The sequence below is a fragment of the Periplaneta americana genome, chromosome 3 (genome assembly GCF_040183065.1).
Source record: "Periplaneta americana isolate PAMFEO1 chromosome 3, P.americana_PAMFEO1_priV1, whole genome shotgun sequence".
Classification (NCBI taxonomy): Eukaryota; Metazoa; Arthropoda; class Insecta; order Blattodea; family Blattidae; genus Periplaneta; species Periplaneta americana.
Genome location: NC_091119.1, coordinates 166,675,632 through 166,695,677, shown reverse-complemented (window position 1 = coordinate 166,695,677; position 20,046 = coordinate 166,675,632). Strand labels below are relative to the sequence as shown.

General features: G+C 39.7%; 1 protein-coding gene and 1 long non-coding RNA gene across 2 annotated transcripts in view; one reads left to right on the top strand and one right to left on the bottom strand.

Annotated features, from left to right (window-relative positions):
- Positions 1 to 20,046, bottom strand: part of LOC138696825 (5-oxoprolinase) — a 69,425-nt gene that overhangs the window by 28,746 nt on the left and 20,633 nt on the right. The window contains exons 6-10 of the mRNA XM_069822269.1: positions 15,589 to 15,849; positions 11,642 to 11,758; positions 10,348 to 10,549; positions 7,933 to 8,152; positions 5,726 to 5,864 (exon numbers count right to left, since the gene is read on the bottom strand). Coding sequence (XP_069678370.1) covers positions 5,726 to 5,864; positions 7,933 to 8,152; positions 10,348 to 10,549; positions 11,642 to 11,758; positions 15,589 to 15,849 — 939 coding nt within the window. The remainder of the gene's footprint in view (positions 1 to 5,725; positions 5,865 to 7,932; positions 8,153 to 10,347; positions 10,550 to 11,641; positions 11,759 to 15,588; positions 15,850 to 20,046) is intronic.
- Positions 10,446 to 20,046, top strand: part of LOC138696828 (uncharacterized) — a 60,346-nt gene continuing 50,745 nt past the window's right edge. Inside the window, exon 1 of the long non-coding RNA XR_011331472.1 lies at positions 10,446 to 10,583. This is a non-coding gene — a long non-coding RNA (uncharacterized lncRNA). The remainder of the gene's footprint in view (positions 10,584 to 20,046) is intronic.

Here is a 20,046-nt window from a genome sequence, read left to right as displayed (position 1 = left end):
TCCGTCGCCAGTTCGAGGCCACCGCAGCACATAATGGGTGGACACCAGCGGAGAAGACTACTCAGCTGCTGACCGCGCTTCAAGGACAGGCGTCGGAGATTCTTCACAGCGTTCCAGGAGATGGGACAGCCGCTGAGATAATGGCGGCCCTGGAGGGACGTTATGGTGACCATCAACTTGCTGCAGCATTTAGGACCCAACTAAAAACGAGGGTCCAACAGTCAGGCGAGTCCCTACAAGAATTCGCGATGGCGGTGGAACAACTGGCCCATAAGGCCCTCAGGGGCCTACCTAATGATTTCATCGCTGGAGAGGCGGCCTACACCTTCGGCAGCGGAGTTCGAGACCCGGAAATAAGACAACAGCTACTCTTAGCAGAGCATCGCACCATCAACGCAGCTCTGGCGGCGGCCCTCAGGATGGAGGCAGCCAAGTTGACTGCGAACGTCTCGGCATCGCACCGGATTAGGAGCGTCGCGGCGGCCGACGTCGAGGAACGTCAACCGAAATCACCCGAGCGACGAAGACGAGGAGTGCCCACCTGCTGGTCCTGCGGCGAGCCTGGACACCTGAGGAGGGACTGTGACCGATCTGGTCACAAACAGGAAAACTAAAAGGGGCCGATGCGATGAGGGGCACATCGGCGCCGTCATCACCATCCCCTCGGCTGATCTTGAAGACGGTTAACAGAAGATGCGACGATGGGCTGATTGCTGACGGATGGATAAGAGGCCGCCCATGCAGAGTACTGGTAGACATCGGGGCGTCGCTCACTATCGCCAGACCAGAAGTCGTGCGTGGACTACCTGGGAGGACGCCGCTGCGCCGGTATGAGCTACGTACTGCCTCAGGCGAGAACCTGCCCATCCAAAAGGAGGTTTTCCTGGATCTGACATTGGGAAAGAGGAGACTGGAGATGTGGGTGTTCGTCGCCAACATCACTGAAGACGTCATCCTGGGACTCGACGCCATGCGGATTTTCGATGCAACGGTGGACGTCCGGCGCCGTATCCTGCGTTTTGGTCAGGATGAAGTGTTCCTGAGAGACGTCGAAGACCAACCCATGGCCAGCAGACTCACCTTGGAGAATCAAGTGACAATCCCAGCAGGCTGCGAGATGGTGGTGACGGCAAGACTGGACGGAAAACCTAAGAGAAACCTGCTCCTCGATTCGCAAACAACTCCGATAGATGGGGTTTATGTGGCCAGATCCTTACTCCCGAATCAGAAGGTGGTACCGGTGAGGGTCCTGAATGTCACCAATCGGGACAAGGAGGTGCCTAGTGGAACTGTACTAGGTAACGTCGAGCCGGTGGTGTCTGTGACGTCTCTGGCAGAAAACGAGGAGTGTCACCGACCACGTCCAGATCTAGACCCATCACTGAAAGAGCTGGCTCGAGAATTGCCGGCGAATTTAAGCAAAAGAGAAAGAAGACAAGTCCACGATCTACTGACAGAATTTCAGGACGTGTTCAGTCTGTCTGAAAATGACTACGGGAGAACGGAGAAAGTTCAGCACCGCATCGACACCGGAAATGCTCGCCCAATCAGACAACCTCCTCGACGCGTCCCTCTAGCTAAACAGAGGGAGATTGACAACCAACTGGAGGACATGAAAGCAAGAGGGGTCATCGAGGAATCCGACAGCCCTTGGTCATCACCTGTGGTGCTGGTGAAGAAGAAGAATGGGGACCTGCGCTTCTGCGTGGACTACAGAAGACTGAATGACGTCACCAAGAAGGACTGCTTTCCCCTTCCACGAATTGACGACACCTTGGACACCCTGGCCGGAGCAGAGTGGTTCTCGACGTTGGATCTCAAGTCAGGATACTGGCAGGTGGCGCTACATCCGGAGGATAAGGAGAAAACGGCATTCTCTACAGGCCAGGGACTATGGCAGTTCACCGTTATGCAGTTCGGCCTCTGCAACGCCCCGGCTACATTCCAGAGACTAATGGAGTCCGTAATGAGAGGCCTGACATACGACACCTGTTTGCTGTACCTTGATGACGTCATCGTGGTGGGCAAGACTTTCGGCGAACAGCTGTTGAACCTGAGGAAAGTGTTCGAGAGACTGCGACAAGCCAGACTGAAGTTGAACCCGAAGAAATGTCATCTATTCCAGAAGAAGGTCAACTACTTGGGACACGTAGTAGGGACCAACGGAGTGGCCACGGACCCGGAGAAGCTACAAGCCGTCAGAGGATGGCCGAGACCGAGGGACAAGCAGGAGCTGCGCCGCTTTCTCGGCCTCTGCACTTATTACAGAAGGTTCGTAGCTGGGTACGCCAACATCGCTAAGCCTCTAACCCAGCTGACCGAGGAGAAACGACAATTCCAGTGGACAGACGAGGCGGAGTCATCCTTCCAGTCGCTGAAAGAGGCGCTCTGCACTGCTCCTGTACTGGGATATCCCATCCCTGGAAGGAAGTTCACGCTCGACACGGACGCTAGCAACGTAGGCATCGGCGGAGTACTCTCTCAGGAACAGGACGGGCAAGAGAGGGTGATTGCCTACTTCAGCCGAACACTATCCAAGGCTGAGAGAAACTACTGTGTGACGCGTAGAGAACTTCTTGCCATTGTGGAAGCCCTGAAGCACTTCCACAAATATTTGTATGGCCAGGAATTCCATCTAAGGACAGACCATTCTGCACTCACCTGGCTATTGGGCTTCAAGAATCTGGAGGGGCAGACCGCCCGTTGGGTTCAACGTCTGCAGGAGTACAACTTCACCTCTGAACACCGACAAGGGAAGAAACATTCCAACGCTGATGCCCTGTCACGACGTCCGTGCCCGGATGGCTGCAAACACTGCCTGAAAGTAGAAGAGCGGGATGGCGCCCACGCAGTAAGAGCAATTGCCGCCCAGCCGAGCCCAGGATGGGATAACGCCGCCATAAGGAGGGAGCAGCTGGAGGACCCAAACATTGGACAGCTACTGCGTGATGTGGAGTCCGGCCAGAGACCAGTATGGGCCGATATCGCCAACCGTAGCACCACTTACAAGAGCTACTGGGCCCAGTGGGAATCCTTCACTGTCAAGGACGGTATCCTGAAGAGGATTTGGGAGTCGGCCGATGGAAGGACCCGCATAGAACAACTTGTCCTGCCCAGGAGCAAGGTGAAGGAAGTGCTGGAGGAGACTCATGCTGGAGTGACTGGAGGCCACCTGGGAGCCAACAGGACGCTGGACAAGTTAAGGCAGAGGTTCTATTGGTTGCATCAGAGAACCGACACGGAACAATGGTGCCGAAGATGCGACACCTGTGCAGCCAGTCGCGGACCAAGGACACGCAGCAGGGGAGCCATGCAGCAGTACAACGTGGGAGCTCCTTTTGAGAGGATCGCCATCGACGTTGCTGGACCGTTCCCGGTCACGGATCGCGGGAACCGCTACCTGCTAGTCGCCATGGATTACTTCACAAAATGGCCAGAGGTGTACGCGATTCCCAACCAAGAGGCTTCGACGGTGGCCGACGCGCTGCTTGACAACTTCATCTGCCGATTCGGGGTGCCCCGGGAATTGCATAGCGATCAGGGGCGCAACTTCGAATCCAACCTGATGGGAGAATTGTTCGAGCGTCTGGGGGTGCATAAAACCAGGACCACTCCCCTCCACCCACAGTCCGATGGTATGGTGGAACGCTACATCAAAACCTTGGAAGAGCATCTGCGGAAGGTGGTGTCCAACCATCAACGAGACTGGGATGCCAGAGTCCCACTGTTCCTCTTGGCCTACAGAGCTTCGGTCCACGATACAACAGGGATGACACCGGCAAACATGGTCTTCGGGAGAGAGCTGCGCCTGCCCTGTGATCTGCTGTTTGGCACGCCACCCAGCGCCGACCAGCCAGCAACTGACTATGTGGCAGAACTCACCGAGAAGTTGAATGGAGTTCACCAACTGGCCAGAGAGCACCTCAAGATGGCCAGCGACAGGATGAAGGTGCGCTACGACAGATTAGCCAACTCTGCAGGATTCCAGGAGGGCGACCTAGTGTGGCTGTATCGACCTACCAGGACCAAAGGGAAATCACCAAAGCTGCAGCGTGCCTGGGATGGACCATACCGCGTGGTGACCCGGATCAACGACGTGGTGTACCGCATCCAGCGACAACCTCGAGGGAAGATGATGGTGGTGCATCTGGACCGATTAGCAGCCTACCAAGGGACTGCCCGGGACGAGCAGTCCTAAGGAGGGAGCAATGTGACAGCGACGTGAGATTCGAACTCACGACCAGCGTCCCGCAAGAGAGAAGATCGCGCGGAGCACTTGGGATGGCGCGCGGCGGAGAGGGGAAAAGGGCCAACGCGGCGAGAGAGTGGAGCGGGAGTGCGCGCGCATCTGGTGCTGGTAGAGAGGAGAGGGCTCGGGATTTTTCTGGAGTGCCATCTCTAGAGACGCGTGGAGCCTTCGAGGCTACGTCGCTGTTGCTATAAATTACGGACGCGAAGGAACGACAGCAGTTTTCCAGTTTGCAGTTTTCAGTTATTAAGTCAGTGAGTAAGCCAGAGCAAGCAAGCCAGACTTGTGTGCCGGAGTTCGACTCGAGTGTGCGTCCGCATCTGCGTCAGCATCCGAAGGCCTGAGTTCGAGTGCAGTGGACCGCAGTTGGAGGGACCTGAGTTCGAGTGCAGTGGACCGCAGTTGGAGGGACCCGAGTTCGAGTACAGTGAACTGTCTCTGAAGGTCTGTGGTTCGAAATACGGTGAACTCGAGTGACTGAGATAGAAGAACTGTGAACTGAGAACTGGTAGTTCTGATTTGTAAATAGTGCTTTGTAAATATTAGTTAAGTTTAACAGTACATTGTTGTTACTAATAAAATTCACAATATGATTTTTCCAATTTAACACATTATCGAATTTTAAGCCAAGAAATTTGGTTGTTGTTTCTAATAGGGATCTGTTGTTAATTATTGCGCTAGAAATTTTCGAGGTTGAATTTGGACAGGATTTAAATTGAATTATGTTAGTTTTGTTACAATTTAATACCAATTTATTGACTGAGAACCAGTCACATATTTTGACGAGAATTTCCTCTGTTGAAGATTGGAATGTGTTGGAGTTTTTGGGTGTAATTACTATACTTGGGTCATCTGCAAATAATATGGGATGACCTACATCTTTTATGAGGGGGGCAAGATCATTTATAAAGACTAGAAAAAGTAGGGAACCTAATACTGATCCTTGAGGAATTTCATTATTAATAGTTCCCCATGTCGATGCAGATTTCATAGTTGTATTGATTTCAACTTTCTGTTTCCTATCTATGAGATGAGTGAAATCATTGGTGTGAAACACCTTTAATTCCATAATAATCTAATTTATCTAGCAGCATTTTATGATTTATCAAATTTTACAAGTGTGATGAGGAACATAGCTAACTTGGATATGGTACAGAAAATGTTGCATATAGATATCATTCTTATTGTGTTTAATAAGTTTGTTAACTAAACTTACAAAACTTGCATATAGCCTACATACATCATTTTAATAAATTGGCAATAACACCGTAATCTTGAAATTTGAAAACGAATTTTTTTTAAATAAAACCACTATCCTATTTACGGGTTATTTTATAAAGCAATGTAAGAATTTATTCGCTTTTGTATTGCAATAGACAGACTTTCATATGTTACATCACTTCACAGTGATGTTAAGAATGAGATGAAAGTAATTTACACACAATACTGTAATTTCAACAATACCAAAACACTTACCCTGTCAGCCTTGGGTGGATCTTTTGCTTCTGGAATTGTAGTGTCTGTATGGATCATTGATTTTCCTACACCTCGAACTCTGATATCATCCACTAGAATTCTTCGACCTTCAATTGTAAATCCGAACTCACACTTATACCTGTAAGATAAATGCATATTCAAATGTATATAAAAAAACGGCAAGACTGCCTCTATCTAGCCCTGTAATTTACCGTATTGACTTGAATCTATACCCCTTTTCATGCCACTTAGTTCATGGAGGGAGCGGCTTTTAGCTGCCTAGAACAACATGAACTATTCGCGTTTAAGCCACATTGCCTAACTGTATTGTTAAAACTCAGTTCTGTTAGTGGTGATAATTTAAATATTACATGCACACAGACAAAATATTGTAGCCATGAGGAACATGAGACATATGAACTAGGTCGCATGGAAAGGAAAAAAATGTAATGTATGGAAACCCTAATGTATCTATGTGTGGAAAGAGTTCATCCATTTTTAAACTGACTGGGATAGTCCTGAAAATGAGTACAAGGTTGGTATCGTCCCAGAATATTCTGTCGGAATTTTCGCTTCTAAGGCAGGACCATTTGCAGGGGAGGGAGACAGTAGAGGTAACCAACCCTGCAGAGAAGTCAAACTTTTTTACTTTTTAATAAATTATGCAGACTTTTTAAAACATAGGCCTACTGTATTCACAACAACGTGTATTTTCAAGTGTGTTAGTTTCGTTGCATTATATCAGCAGAGAGATAATCCGCACAGAATTTTACTCTTAAAAATCTAGGAAGTGTTTTGCCCCTACTGAGATCAAAACCTACAGTCATTCCTACTCGAAATTTCGCTCCAGAATCCAAAAGGATTCATTATACAGCAGCACTTAAAAATTAAAACCGTTCTTATCTGGGAAGATAGCATCAACAATGTGACTCTTCATCGATAAAAATGACCTATTCCTGAAACTATTGAGATACAACAGAAAGAAACATTTTCTTTCTGACTTCACCACCATCATCATCATTAGGGGGCGGATGTTGATGAAAAGTAATCTTCTTATTTTTTACATTAGGATGATGCCTATTAATATAGAAAGCCTTTCTATGTTAATATCAACGTAGAAAAGTAATTTCTTATATTGCATTTTTTTGCATCTTTTGAACTAATAGGTCATTTTTACATTTTTTCGGCATTATTTTGGTAATTTTTAATACTTTGAAGAACTTTCAGATCATTTGGAATGCATTTTACTTTCTTTTTTACCGATAGGTGTGTTAATCATTTTCTAATGAAATAGGTCAGTAGTAATTACCTACTGAATAAGTGAATAATAGTGAAGTTTGAGTATTATAGTTTGGAACAAAATCTAAAGTCCATCCCTCATTCCGCTGAAGGCTTCATTTCACACAATGGAAGTAATATAAAATGCTTGACAGTAGCTTAGTTTAAGTGAGGACTTTGACCGCTACTGTTCTTTTGTCGGTATGAGAATGTCTTTAGAATTTATGTTTGGAAGGGGGGAAACTTTCACCATGTCTTGGACAGGACGTTGTGTCTTCAACATGGTTCGGAAGGGATGTCTACTATAGAAGACAGTATTCTTAACAAAATTATTGCAAGAATGCACGCTGCGCCCACAATTTGTTTTGTCATTCACACTCCCTCATCTGGAAGATTTGGTAACAAAAGTGAAGCGCGGAAGGAGGAGGAGACGGAGAATGAAGGCACCCTGATTGAAACACATTGTAAACTCTCATTAAAATCTATAGTTTTCCTTAAAACTTTCATTTTGTTGCATGTTGTTTTCCTTTATCTTAGGCAAATTCCAGCAAGTTTCCTCCTCTCTCCGAGATTTGCAGGGCAGTCATTGAAACAAGGTGACTAATTTTTAAGAAGTTGTGGTGCGAGTACGGTGAATAATAATTATTTAAATGTCATTATCTTTTAATTTTATGTCATTTTTCCATTAATTTAAGGGCATTTTAATGATCATTTTAAGTTGATTTTTAGGTCATCAACATCCGCCCCCAATCATCATCATCATCATCATCATCATCATCATCATCATCATCATCATCTTCCTTGCCCGTGTTAGGCCATATGGCCTGTTGTGTTCTCAGTCAATCATTTCCTTTGCAGTCCCAAATGTCTTTTGCCTTTATGTCTATAGCATATAAGTTGCTTTGGGATTCTTTGAGTATCTGACTTACCTTTCTAAGAATGTCTTAATGAAGTCACCATGTCTGCAAGATGGTTCTTTGCCATCACTCGCACTTCCAGTACACATGAGTGCACAGTCTGTTCCTTCATAACGTAAATGGAGATATGCCTCTGTGTGTATTTGCTCAGGTTTGAATCCCTGCTTAGTCAGTTCCACACGACACTTCTCAGCCAACACATCTAGTCTGTCATCGATACGTGAAAATGAATCTGCACAAAAGAATTGTTCAAATATTTCATAAATTTAACAGCGTGAAAGATAATATAAAGGAGAATTTAACTTATTATTACAATTTTATTTGCTCTGTGAAGTTTTATTATTATTTTTTTTTTTTTTTAGATTTTACTGCAAAGTCATTGTGTAACTTTTGGCACTGTTGTTGATGCACTGGATTTCCGCCATTTATCGGCAAATTCATCAACCATTAAGTCTTCTAGTGGCCATATCTGCAGACATGTACAATCAGTAGGAATTGAGATCTTGCAAAATGTCATTTTTCGATTAGTAGTGGAAATGGGAACCAATCCGACATTTACCTTCATAAGTAACAAGATTCACTAATTATCTGTTAAGTCATTTAAATATAGTCAAGTAGGGCTATTATAACACAAAAAAAATCAATCTTTTGTTGTAATTTTTTTTATCAAAGCATAGCCTACACAAATTTGAACAAATTAAGTCATGAGTTACTTTACACATATATGAAGGATTTCGAATTAAATTTATTTTTTATTTGTAATAATGGATAAAATTAAAACAAAACCAGTACATCATAATAACCTTATGTTGGCTATTTTGATACATCCAGAGGGCTATTCCGATACAGTCCTACAAATCTGGCCATATTCTACACAGCAATGAAGTAAGGCTATTGTGATGTACACAGATGCTTAATATATCACCTGCAAAAGTTCGGTTGAAATTACATTAAAATTGACTAAGATTTAGCAACTTTTGTAATAATCTCTTTTTTCCCTAAAAATTTATACAATTTACTGAAACTTTAACACCTCATTGCCAATGCTAGAACACTGCAGTGTTTTTTTTTTTTTTTTTTTAAAGAAGCAGATTGAGAAAATTATGGTACAGTTTGTATTGCTAAAATAAATTGAAATACTTTTTTTAAATAATGATGAATGTATTTTCTAAAGTTGTGTTAAATTTTAGCAGTAAGCAGAATGACTATTAAGCAAAAATTGTTAGGTAAATATGTAAAAATTAGTCTATAATGTGCAATTTTTTTAAATTATTGTTGGTTTCAACATGTCAATTTAAACATCCCTCAAGAGGTACTAAATTGCTTTAAGTTAGAAAATTGATCAACTTGGTCATAATCTTTCTCATTCATACACTAATTACGCTAGACTGCTCAACATTCACAGTTTTCCTTTAGAGAAAAATCAAGCTGACACTAGTCTCAGTAAGAGTAAAATAAAAAAAAATATTCCATCTTTATTCACTCGAGCAATAACAAAAGTAAGCGAGTGTCGCATCAAAGTTTTTTCAACAAACAAAGCTGCTTTTTCTTTTAATACATCTATGAGGCTGATAATGATTTTTCTTTTTAACTATGTTCAATATTTCTCCTTAAAGAGTATAAAAAGTACCTACTTCCAGAATCTGCAGTTTTAAACATTTTCAAACTGAGCTTTTGGTACATTTTAAAGTCTGTAACAAATTAGCTTTTTTGCTGTATCATATTAACCCTACTTAACCCTACCTTTTAAACTTCACTATGTTAATGTTAAACTGTAATGGTATTTCACTTAAATTAACTAATTTCGACGTTGTGTTCGTCATCTTCTGAATTCTAGTGAGGTCCCGCACTATCTGCCAGCTTCCTGTTGGTGTCTTGGTGGGGTGTGTTTATGATTGGTAATATTGTGTCGAAAAAAGTGGTATGTTCTAAAATTCAGTTGACTGTTGAGGATGTATTGTGTGTTGTTGTATGTCTATAAATTTCGTATTGTTTCAGTGTGTTGAGTTTCTGGCTTTTTGTTCAATATATAGGGTTTGCATGCGTGTTTCTATGTTGCTATAGTTGTGGTTGGAGTTTTTGATGTGTTCTGCTTAGGTTGAATTGTTATGTGAATTAGTTATGCTTCTTGTTTCTTGGTCTTTTCAAACACAATACAAGGAACATATCACAGCAATAACTAAATCACACAACAATAATTCAACCTACGCAGAACAAATCATAAAAGTTCAACCACAACTACAATTCAACAACAATTACTCTTCAGAAGCCAATCAGTTTCAAGTCAGTAAAATCTGAATTTTTTTATTGTCAGTTGCAAACCCAATGTGTATGGAATATATTGCATATAAAGTATCAATAAACTGGCGCTTTATGTAAGATATTATAGAAATAAAATGATAATGATAATAACAAAGCATTTTTTACTTGGTTCATAGACTTCGGCCGATGGTTCCTGAGCTTCATGAACAACATCTGCAAGAGCCATTCCATATGCAGAAAGGATTCCAGCATACTTGTGCACAAACACAGTGCGCATGCCCAGAGATCTTGCAATTGAGCAAGCATGCTGCCCTCCCGCTCCACCGAAGCAAGCCAATACATGGTGGCTAGTGTCATAGCCTTTGGCCTGTGGATAAAACAAGAACTGTAACTTCATCAAGGTATGTTATCTCTCACAAGTTACAGGCCTCTGCTAAGTACATTACAACACATAAGAAATGTATTCTAGACTTGGAGTTGTATACTTAATAGTTTTAAAGGAAAAAAAAAAGTCTGTTGTTGTTTTTGTTGTTGTTTTCTAATGCCAGGCGTTTGACAATAAAGTCATTTGACCTCTTGCACTCCAATATTTTTCAAAGATATTATCATGGTCAGCCACTGAAGCACAGATTTTGAGGTGTTCCGAATCCATTTCTTGGTTTGAGTTGCACAATGGGCAGTTAGGGGACTGATATATTCTAATTCTATGCAGGGTTTCGCCAAACAATCATGGCCTGTTGCCAATCTAAATGCAGCTACAGATGATTTTCGTGGTAAATCGGGAATTAACTGTGGATTATGATGCAGAGAGTTCCATTTTTTCCCTTGAGATTGTGTTATCAAATTTTGTTTGTTGAAGTCTAAGTATGTAGATTTAATAAATCTTTTCACAGAGTAATACGTAGATTTAGTAACAGGTCTGTAAGTAGCAGTGCTGCCCTTCTTTGCTAAAGCATCCGCATTCTCGTTTCCCAGGATTCCACAATGGGATGGTATCCATTGGAATACAATTCTTTTATTGAGTGATATTAATTGAGAGAGCATTTTAGTTAGTTCTGCTGTTTGAGATGAAGGTGTGTGTTTAGAGACTATTGATAGAATAGCTGCTTTGGAGTCTGACAATATAACTGCATTCTTAAATGTATTGATGTGGCATAGAAGATTCCTGAGACTTTCACTTATTGCAATGATTTCTCCATCAAAAATCTATGATAGGTTATTCAGAAGAGCTGTAGCTTGGACATTTTTACGTTGCTGACTCAATAGTGAAGAGAGTTTATGACGTAAAACTACATTTGTCAGTGAGGGTTGTTCAGTCTCCATAGGCTTATATCATTCTTTAAAAATATTTTGTATCTTAACATCATTGCTTTAATTTTCAAAGAGCAGAACATAGAAGTGATTGTTTAATATTTTTCAGCAAATATAGCCTACTGATATATGAACACAGTAATGGTACCTGTGTGAGGGCTCGGATTGGGCGACACATAGCTTCATTGGCAACTTGGATGAAACCCATGGCAATGTCTTCAACTGTCATTCTGGGTTTTTGAGAGCTGTCCAGGAAATGATTAATCTGAAATAAAAAATAAGGAAATAATGGAAAAGTGATCACAATAAAGAAAATTGTTTAAGTGCTTGTAAGAGTATCTTCTCACTATGGAATGGATTTCTATCCAAATACGTGGGGTGTAACTTTAATAGTGGCAATACTGCTGTAAAAGTGAACCGAGACGTTGTTGTTAGTCTGTCTGCCCTCCTCCCCCTAAAAGGATTCTTCCATCCGACTCACAGCGCATGCGGAGAGTTGAAGTTAGTCTCCTATTAGTTACATCTCTAGGCGGTTGTTTCGCCATGTCTACAAAGCAGGAACAGCGATCTTGGCTGAAAATTCAATCTGCCCGTGGTCGTACAGCACGACAATGTCATGACAGTCTTGTTGAGGCATGTGAAGAGACAGCGTTACCATATAGAACTGTGGCGAGGTGGGTTCGAGTTTTCAACGAGGGGCGTGACCACGTGGTTGTAGTTAACGTATATCTATAAATTTTACATTCTAAAAACAGCCTTCAAATCATGAAACATAAATTTAACTCAGATAGAAAGTAATAAGTAGTAAGAAATATGAGGAAGGAGTTTCTTTTTATGATCAAATTACGAATTAAACATAATTATGTACACGATCAGTTGATAGATTGCATACTAACTGGCACAACTATTCACAATACACAGCTTAATGGCTCTGTTTATGAAATTGCTATGCTAGATACATGCGCACGAGAAATGAGTGAGAATTATGATAGCTAGCTGGGTGACAGAGCAATGCCACACTTCACTGTTGCTGTTAAACGAACATTGCTGCTCACAAAGAATTAATTAAAGTACTATTGGGAGAAGTAACAATTTAACCTCAACTTAATTAAAAGAATACAATAATGGCTGGTTTGTCCAAGTATTGTTAGAACACTTAACGACTGTTAAACCTTCAACAGTTTGTTAAATACAGTTTTTCCATTTGTTCAACACCAGTTTGGCTTAACAGGTTCTTAACCATTTGTTAACTTTAAATGTAGGATTTCAGGCTGTTAACTCATTTAACAAACAGTTAAACATGGCGGATAACACCACAGCTGTTCAGACAAAAGTTGTGAAAATAACATGTTATGTTTCTCTTTGAGGAATGTTTAGAGTAAGGGTCGATTTCACCAAGCTTCAGTAAATCAGTTCAAATGAAACATTAACTAGTACTGAACATTAAAATATTTACACGGATACGTTTATAATATGTGCGCTGTCTCCATAGACCTCAAGCCCAGCAGCTATATGTGCCTCGTCGCGCTATTCACGTCATGACTCTCCGGTGGAGCAGTCAGTAGCAAGTTGGCATGCCATTCCAGGGGCCCGTGTTCGATTCTCGGCGGGAACAATCTTTTTTATTAACGTAACTAATTTTTATACATGTTACCTTTTGTTCATTTTTTTAATTTTCTGTAGTGGAACGAATTATTTCGCAACTCTGGCTCCACTAGGAGAATTTAAAAAACTCTTGGGAGATCAATTTTCTTCCCGAAATAAAACTAAGATAAACGAACAAATTAAAGAAAAATAAAAGAAATACACATGTGGATCTAATACATTGTCCACATGCCACCGGCGTCTATTACTGCCTGGCATTTTCGGGGCATTGAGTCCACCAGATCGCGGAAATAGTTCTGATCCTTAGCGAAATCTTCCCAGGTAGCCAGAACTTGATCCCAGAACTGATCTGGATTTTGAGGTGGGATGTCTCGATATTTTTCAATCCTCCTCTTTTTTCATGCTTTTCCGTGAACCGTCTTTGAACGTTTATGGCGGTGTGCACGGGGTGATTATCTTGCTGGAAAATTAAATTTCCATCGGAAAGAAAACGATTATAAATTCCAAGAATCCAGCTCTTTCGCTTCTGTTTTAAAGCCAGTGCAAACATATCTTATCGCCAGCTATAATATAATTCTAATAAATGAAAGTTAATATACCAATTAAGTTTTGTTATGTTTCAAATGCACATTATGTATTAATTTACTAATATTTCTTAGGTACCGGTATGTAGTTATAATAGGCTAATCTCTTTCATGTCTTAAAATAAAACTCAGTTGTATGTTACCTACTTGACTAATTTCAGCTCTGTCTCAGCCGTTTTTATGATATTCTAACCTATGATCAGTTTCTTCTAAAATTTTGAGTACCAGTACCAAGATCTTCGTGACGTGGTATCTTTTGTGAATTTTTGTGTCATTCAAATTTTCAAAATTATCGGTTTTTAAATGGTTAACATTATCTCCATTTGACTCTTAATTTTCGAGCAGTTCCAGATATAACAATTCTGTGTCGAAACGTACCTCCATTTTATATTGCAACTAATGAATAATTAAAAATTTAAAGACGGAAATTTCTATCACTAAATTTAATGATAGTTTCACTGGTTCGTTAGGCTAAAGATGCTTGGTGAGATATAAAAATGATTTAATGAACCAGTAAATACATTAATGAATCATTAAAACCTTAATGAAGCTTTGTGAAACCGGCCATAAGACTGGTAATATATAATTTAAAAGATATTTTGGAATATTAATATACGGAAGATAATCTTTATAAGTCAACTGATTATCATACTGACGCTTATTTCGATGCTTAGCTATTATCCATTTAATATTGAGGAAATGTGCGATCTCAACGTGGCAAGAAATTGAAGTCAGATTTGAATATCCTACAAACAGAAATAGGCCACTTGTTCCAATTCACCAGCTACTATTAACTCTAGATTCTATGTTATTGGCTCTTCAACTATAGCCGATGTCAATAATGCTTCAAAATACGCAGTGAGTAAATAATAAAATGTTTCAGCAGCAATTGCTTCTTTAGGACTAAATTACATATAATTTATACATGGACCTGAATTAGAGAATTTTATATGATACGGAATTCTCCTCGGGGTTTTTTGTACTGTTGACTACACACACATTCGTGTAATTATTGTCACCTAGTGGTCATAATACTGAGATTTTTCTAAACAGAAATTCATATTTAGCATTATAAAATAGAACCATACTTATAATAATAATTATTATTCAATAGTAGTCAATGCAACTTTCATTTATCAACTCTCTACTGTATGAATCATGGCTACTGTAACAGGTTACGATTTTATACATGTTCCATGACTTACTCTACAGCACAGAATTTAAATAATAATATCAGCCAATAAGAAGTTGTCTTACATATGCAAAATCATTACCAACTGCTGTTAAGTAGTTAGAATAGTATTAACGACAGTTAAAGTTAAGTGTTGGTTATTTTAAACAAAATTGTGTTGGAAAAATGGAAAACATCTTAACAAAACGTTAAAAATAAACCAGCTGTTAATTTAACATTTGTTAAGCCAAATTAAACATTACTTGGAAAAACTGGCCATAAAAGTAGTGGATGCGCAAATCTGCAAAGAATCCAGAAACCATCTGGCATCTACTACGTAGTCGAACTATCATTTTCTAATCAGACGTTCTAATAGTAATTTTCTGAATTTTAAGAACTTAATTTTAACTTCAGCTTCTTATAATTTTATATAAAAGATGTGGCATGTAATTTCTTCTAATTAAACACTGAAAATTAAAAAGAGAATAATTCAGTTTATAGATTTTAATATTTTTTCTTTCAAAGCACTGGATAAGAGAGCAAACTGTTGTGTCAAAATTGAGAACAGTGAATAAGAGAGAAAGTGGTAAATTTTCATTAAAAATCTACATTTGATAGAAGCTGAGAAAATTATAAATAATTTAACATTTCAAGGATAGGAAGTTTCAAACTTCCTTAATACATAATGTGCAGGTAGTAAAAATTCAGTGATAAAGTATGTAGGCCTTACTATACCTCTTCGCTGAGTTTGTGGAAAGCTTTTGTTGTGGCTGCCTTGTCCAAAGGCTCATTTTCTGATGGACCAAATATCTTTGGGAAGTAATCGGGTATTAGACGACCTAGACAAAGATTGGCATCTGTCACAGTCAGAGGACCTCCTTTACGGTAACACACGGGCCCTGGATGTGCCCCTGCAGATTCAGGTCCAACAACAAACAAACCCGAGCGGAAAAACAACATGGATCCGCCTCCAGCAGCAACTGTGTTTATATCCAGCTGCAAAGAAAAAAAGGCACAGGTTAATTTTATAGTTCATGACCACAGAATTGTGCACAGAAATAAAACTTCGTTTCATTGGATGCATGCATTTTCGATGCAGAAGGAGTAAGGGAATTTGGTCTCAAATAAAATATTATATACTTGGATAAATAACACACTCAGTGTTTCGATACAGCAGAAGTGGTGGTGCCATTTTGAATAACATGTTTTTTCGGATAATCCATGGGTAATATTTTCGATAATGAAAGAAAGACGCTACAGTATTAATACGAGGGGGATCCAGGAAATAACTACCGTTTTGTTGTAATAATTAAAAAAAAAAATATTTATTTGAAAAAACAAAGTCTGTTACATAACTGAAGCTTCCTTTACTTCTCTACATAATCACCACCTACATTTAAACATGTGTCGTATCTGTTCACTAGCTTTAGAATTCCCGTGTTATACTCCTCTGCCGCCAGTTCATTAAGCCAGGTGTTCACTGTCTTCTTCAACTCTTCATCACTTCCACGTACCACCCAGAAAGTCCTTCAGCTTGGTGAAAAGGTGAAAATCGCTAGGAGCAAGGTCTGGACTATACGGCGGATGATCAAAGATTTCCCAACCGAATTGATCCAGCAATTCTCGAGTTGAAGCAGCAGTGTGCGGGCGGGCGTTGTCGTGAAGAAGCACAACTCCTCTCGAAAGCATTCGTCGCCTTTTGTTTTGGATGGCTCACCGTAGTTTACGTAAAGTCTCACAATATCGATTTGCATTGATTGTAGTGCCTTTTGGCATGAAATCCAGCAAAAGAACACCTTTGCGATCCCAAAAGACAGTAGCCATGACTTTTTGTGTTGAGAGAGTCTGTTTGAATTTTCTCGGTTTCTTGGGTGATGAGGGATGATGCCACTGACGTGATTGGCACTTGGTCTCTGGGGTGTTGTGAGACACCCAGGTCTCATCACCAGTCACAATTTGATCAAGAAAGGCGTCTCCATCTGTGTGATATCGCATCAAGAATGTCAATGCTGAGGCCATTCTCTGAGTTTTGTGTTGGTCACTCAGTTGCCGTGGAACCCATCGTGCACAGATTTTGTGGTACAGTAGCCAAGATGTTGCGCCACAATTTCACCAAGCAAAGAACGAGAAATGTCAGGAAAGGCAATATGCAATTCGTCGAGTGATGTGCGCCTGTCTTGCAAGATTCTGTCGTTCACTTTAGTCTTCAGGTCTTCTGTGATGAGTGATGGGCGTCCGGGTCGAGTTTCATCGTGGACATTTGTTCGCCCATTGTTGAACATTTCGCACCATTTTCTCACATTTCTTTCATTCATTACAGTATCACCATACACTTCTTTCAATTGCCGGTAAATTTCTGCAGGTTTCAAATGTCGGGCATTCAAAACTCGAATCACACTCCTCACCTCACAGTCGGAGGGATATTATCACGTCGTTCATTTTGAAGTAACACAAAATGCACAATGGCGACTTGTTGCAACCAGTATTCACAACATTACGAGAACACATGTTAAGGAAGCCAGTTGACCTTCAAACAAGGAAGGTGAGTCAGCTACGCGGCGGGTATGCGCGAACGGTCGTTATTTCCTGGATCCCCCTCGTACATATAACAGTGTAAAGCGAAAACATGCACTTTATTATAATACATAATATTCTCTCCGCTTAGATGTACCGGTAGCTGATGTATTCCATATACATATTTTAAATCTAACTAACCAGTCAGAATTAACACTGAAATATTTTCCATTTACTGTACTTTATATATCTGACCCCAAAGGGTCTTCCCTTAACCACAAAATATTAAAACAATTTCATACAGTGATTTTTGATTAGGTTAAAAGAAAAGATAAAAGATAAATCATTGAACAGAAAATATAAATAAATAAATTTCTTGATAATTAAGCACTGTTCGTTCCATACAAATGATTTCTTAGCAACGCGATATTTTATTATATAATTAACTTATTATTCCCAAAACATGAATTTTGCCAGCAATCGAAAAGTATTGGGAATAAATTTGAATAAGGAACAAAAAAAAGTTTCCTTCCCAGGCAGGATTCGAACCACGAAAGTCTTAGTTACCAGTCTATCGTGCTCTAGAGTGAACAAGGCTCTGAAATCAGCTACAAGGGTCGGTCTGTTTTTTTTTTTTTTTTTTTTTTTTTGCCACTACTGTACATAACAACACTGGTTCTTACTTCTGCAAAGGTTTAATTCTAGTATTAAGTCTACTTCTGCTTATTGGTAGGTTTACCATACATCCGCATTTTCCCGGATATGTCCTTATCTTCAAAAGTTAAATTATCGTCTGGGAGAAATTTTCAAAATCAACGTGAATGTCCGAAAATTTGACCTGTGGATTTAATTAAAAAAAATACTGGGCTTTTAAACAATGAGAGCTAAGATTGTTTTATTCACGAATCAGGAGCTCAGAATGACACTCGACATTTTTGAAGATCTGAAGTACCTACCGTAGAAGTGGGTAAAGTCAATCAGTGGGTGTATAATCGATCATTTGCGATTTTTATTGAAAATTATATATTTTCTCAGTTACGTGTTAAAATTTTGTTATGCTGATTTCATTGCCTGACATTGCAAATGTAAGCGAGAGGGACAACAAAAAGCCTGCGCATGCCTACACTGGGAACACTGTGTAATTAACGTTGAAGTGAAAATTGTTATTTTCAACTTTTTCTCTTAAATGAAAACAAAGTCATACAAACTCTAAATTATGGTCAGCAGTGAAAGGAGACAGGAAGTATAATGTACGTAAGTACTTTTCGTTGAGATTGTGTCCTGAAATAATAGTTTTGCAGTTCCTAAATGTTAGTATACTGAAACTTATTATTTTAAGAAAACTTGTACCTTTGTAGGGTTAAGTCGATCATGCCATCGACCTACTCGAAACAGATAGGACCAGATACCTCCAACTAACACTTATAAACAGAAAAGTGTCATAGTATAGCTTATATTGATGGGATAGGGGGGGGAAAGAGGAAGACGAAATTATGGTGAATTTCTTGCGTAAAAGAAGCACTGCCAAAGGAACACCCCTCTGTACCTGACTATGGGAACAACGTAGTTTCTAAAGTGACATGAAGCGGGGAAGATTTCAAATAACATCTGATATAAACCTAAGCAATGTTGAATTGCATTTTAGATTATAATTGAAGTGTGGAATTTCAATGTAAATTTTGAATTCTTAAATCTTTGTTTGTTGGTATGTGAAGTATTAATATGTGTTTTTATGTTTTATAAGTTGGAATCATAGTCACAATTGTACATTGGAGACCTATAGGCCTAATTGTATCGAATAGTATGATCACAGTAACAAAAGATACACTATATAATGCTATAGGCATATATTGTAGATTATTATTGTTTTTACACCCTTATAACAAATAAATATATGTAATACACTTAATTTGTTTCATAAAACATAAACAGTGATCGACTTTACTCCGCAATATTTTAAAATCGATCTTAAACTAAAAATTCAATGGTGATCGATTTTACCCTATTTAAGCAGGTAACTTCGATCACAAGTCAAATACAAAAAAATCAGTTTTTTATAGATTGTAATTCAATTCTTGTAACATGCCTTCATAAGTGAAGGATATGACGACAAAATACTATTTTCTGAGGAACTTTGCTCCATTGCATAACTTCAATATCATTAAAAATTGCAAAATTTTGATCGACTTTACCCTCTTCTAAGGTACAGAGCCCATTCCACTTCAGTTTCCACATTCTTACCACTTTACTGGTTGGTACACACATGACTCGCACGAGGTTCTGTTTGTTCTGTTACAACAATTTGCCTATGTAATTCTTTCAGGAGAGGATTATAAATTCTTTGTCACACTCACCGAGCATTTTACCATTTCCTTAATTCTTTTAATTCAAACGCAGTGGTTTAAGGAGAGGAATTACTTTGTTGTGGAGTCAGTGAAAGGACCAGCTATAATGAAGTATAACTTTCGTCATTTCATTTGCGTGCTAAAAATCTCTGGCATTTTAAACAAAATCGGATCAATAGAGAAATATTCATGAGCTATTTATATTAATTTATTTTTTTTTTTGCAGTTTTTATGTATTTCTATATGCATACTCAGGTTATAATAGTTTAGGTATTATGTATCAAACATGCAGCATATTAAACATCTGAGTTCATTTTAATTGTTTGAAATTGAA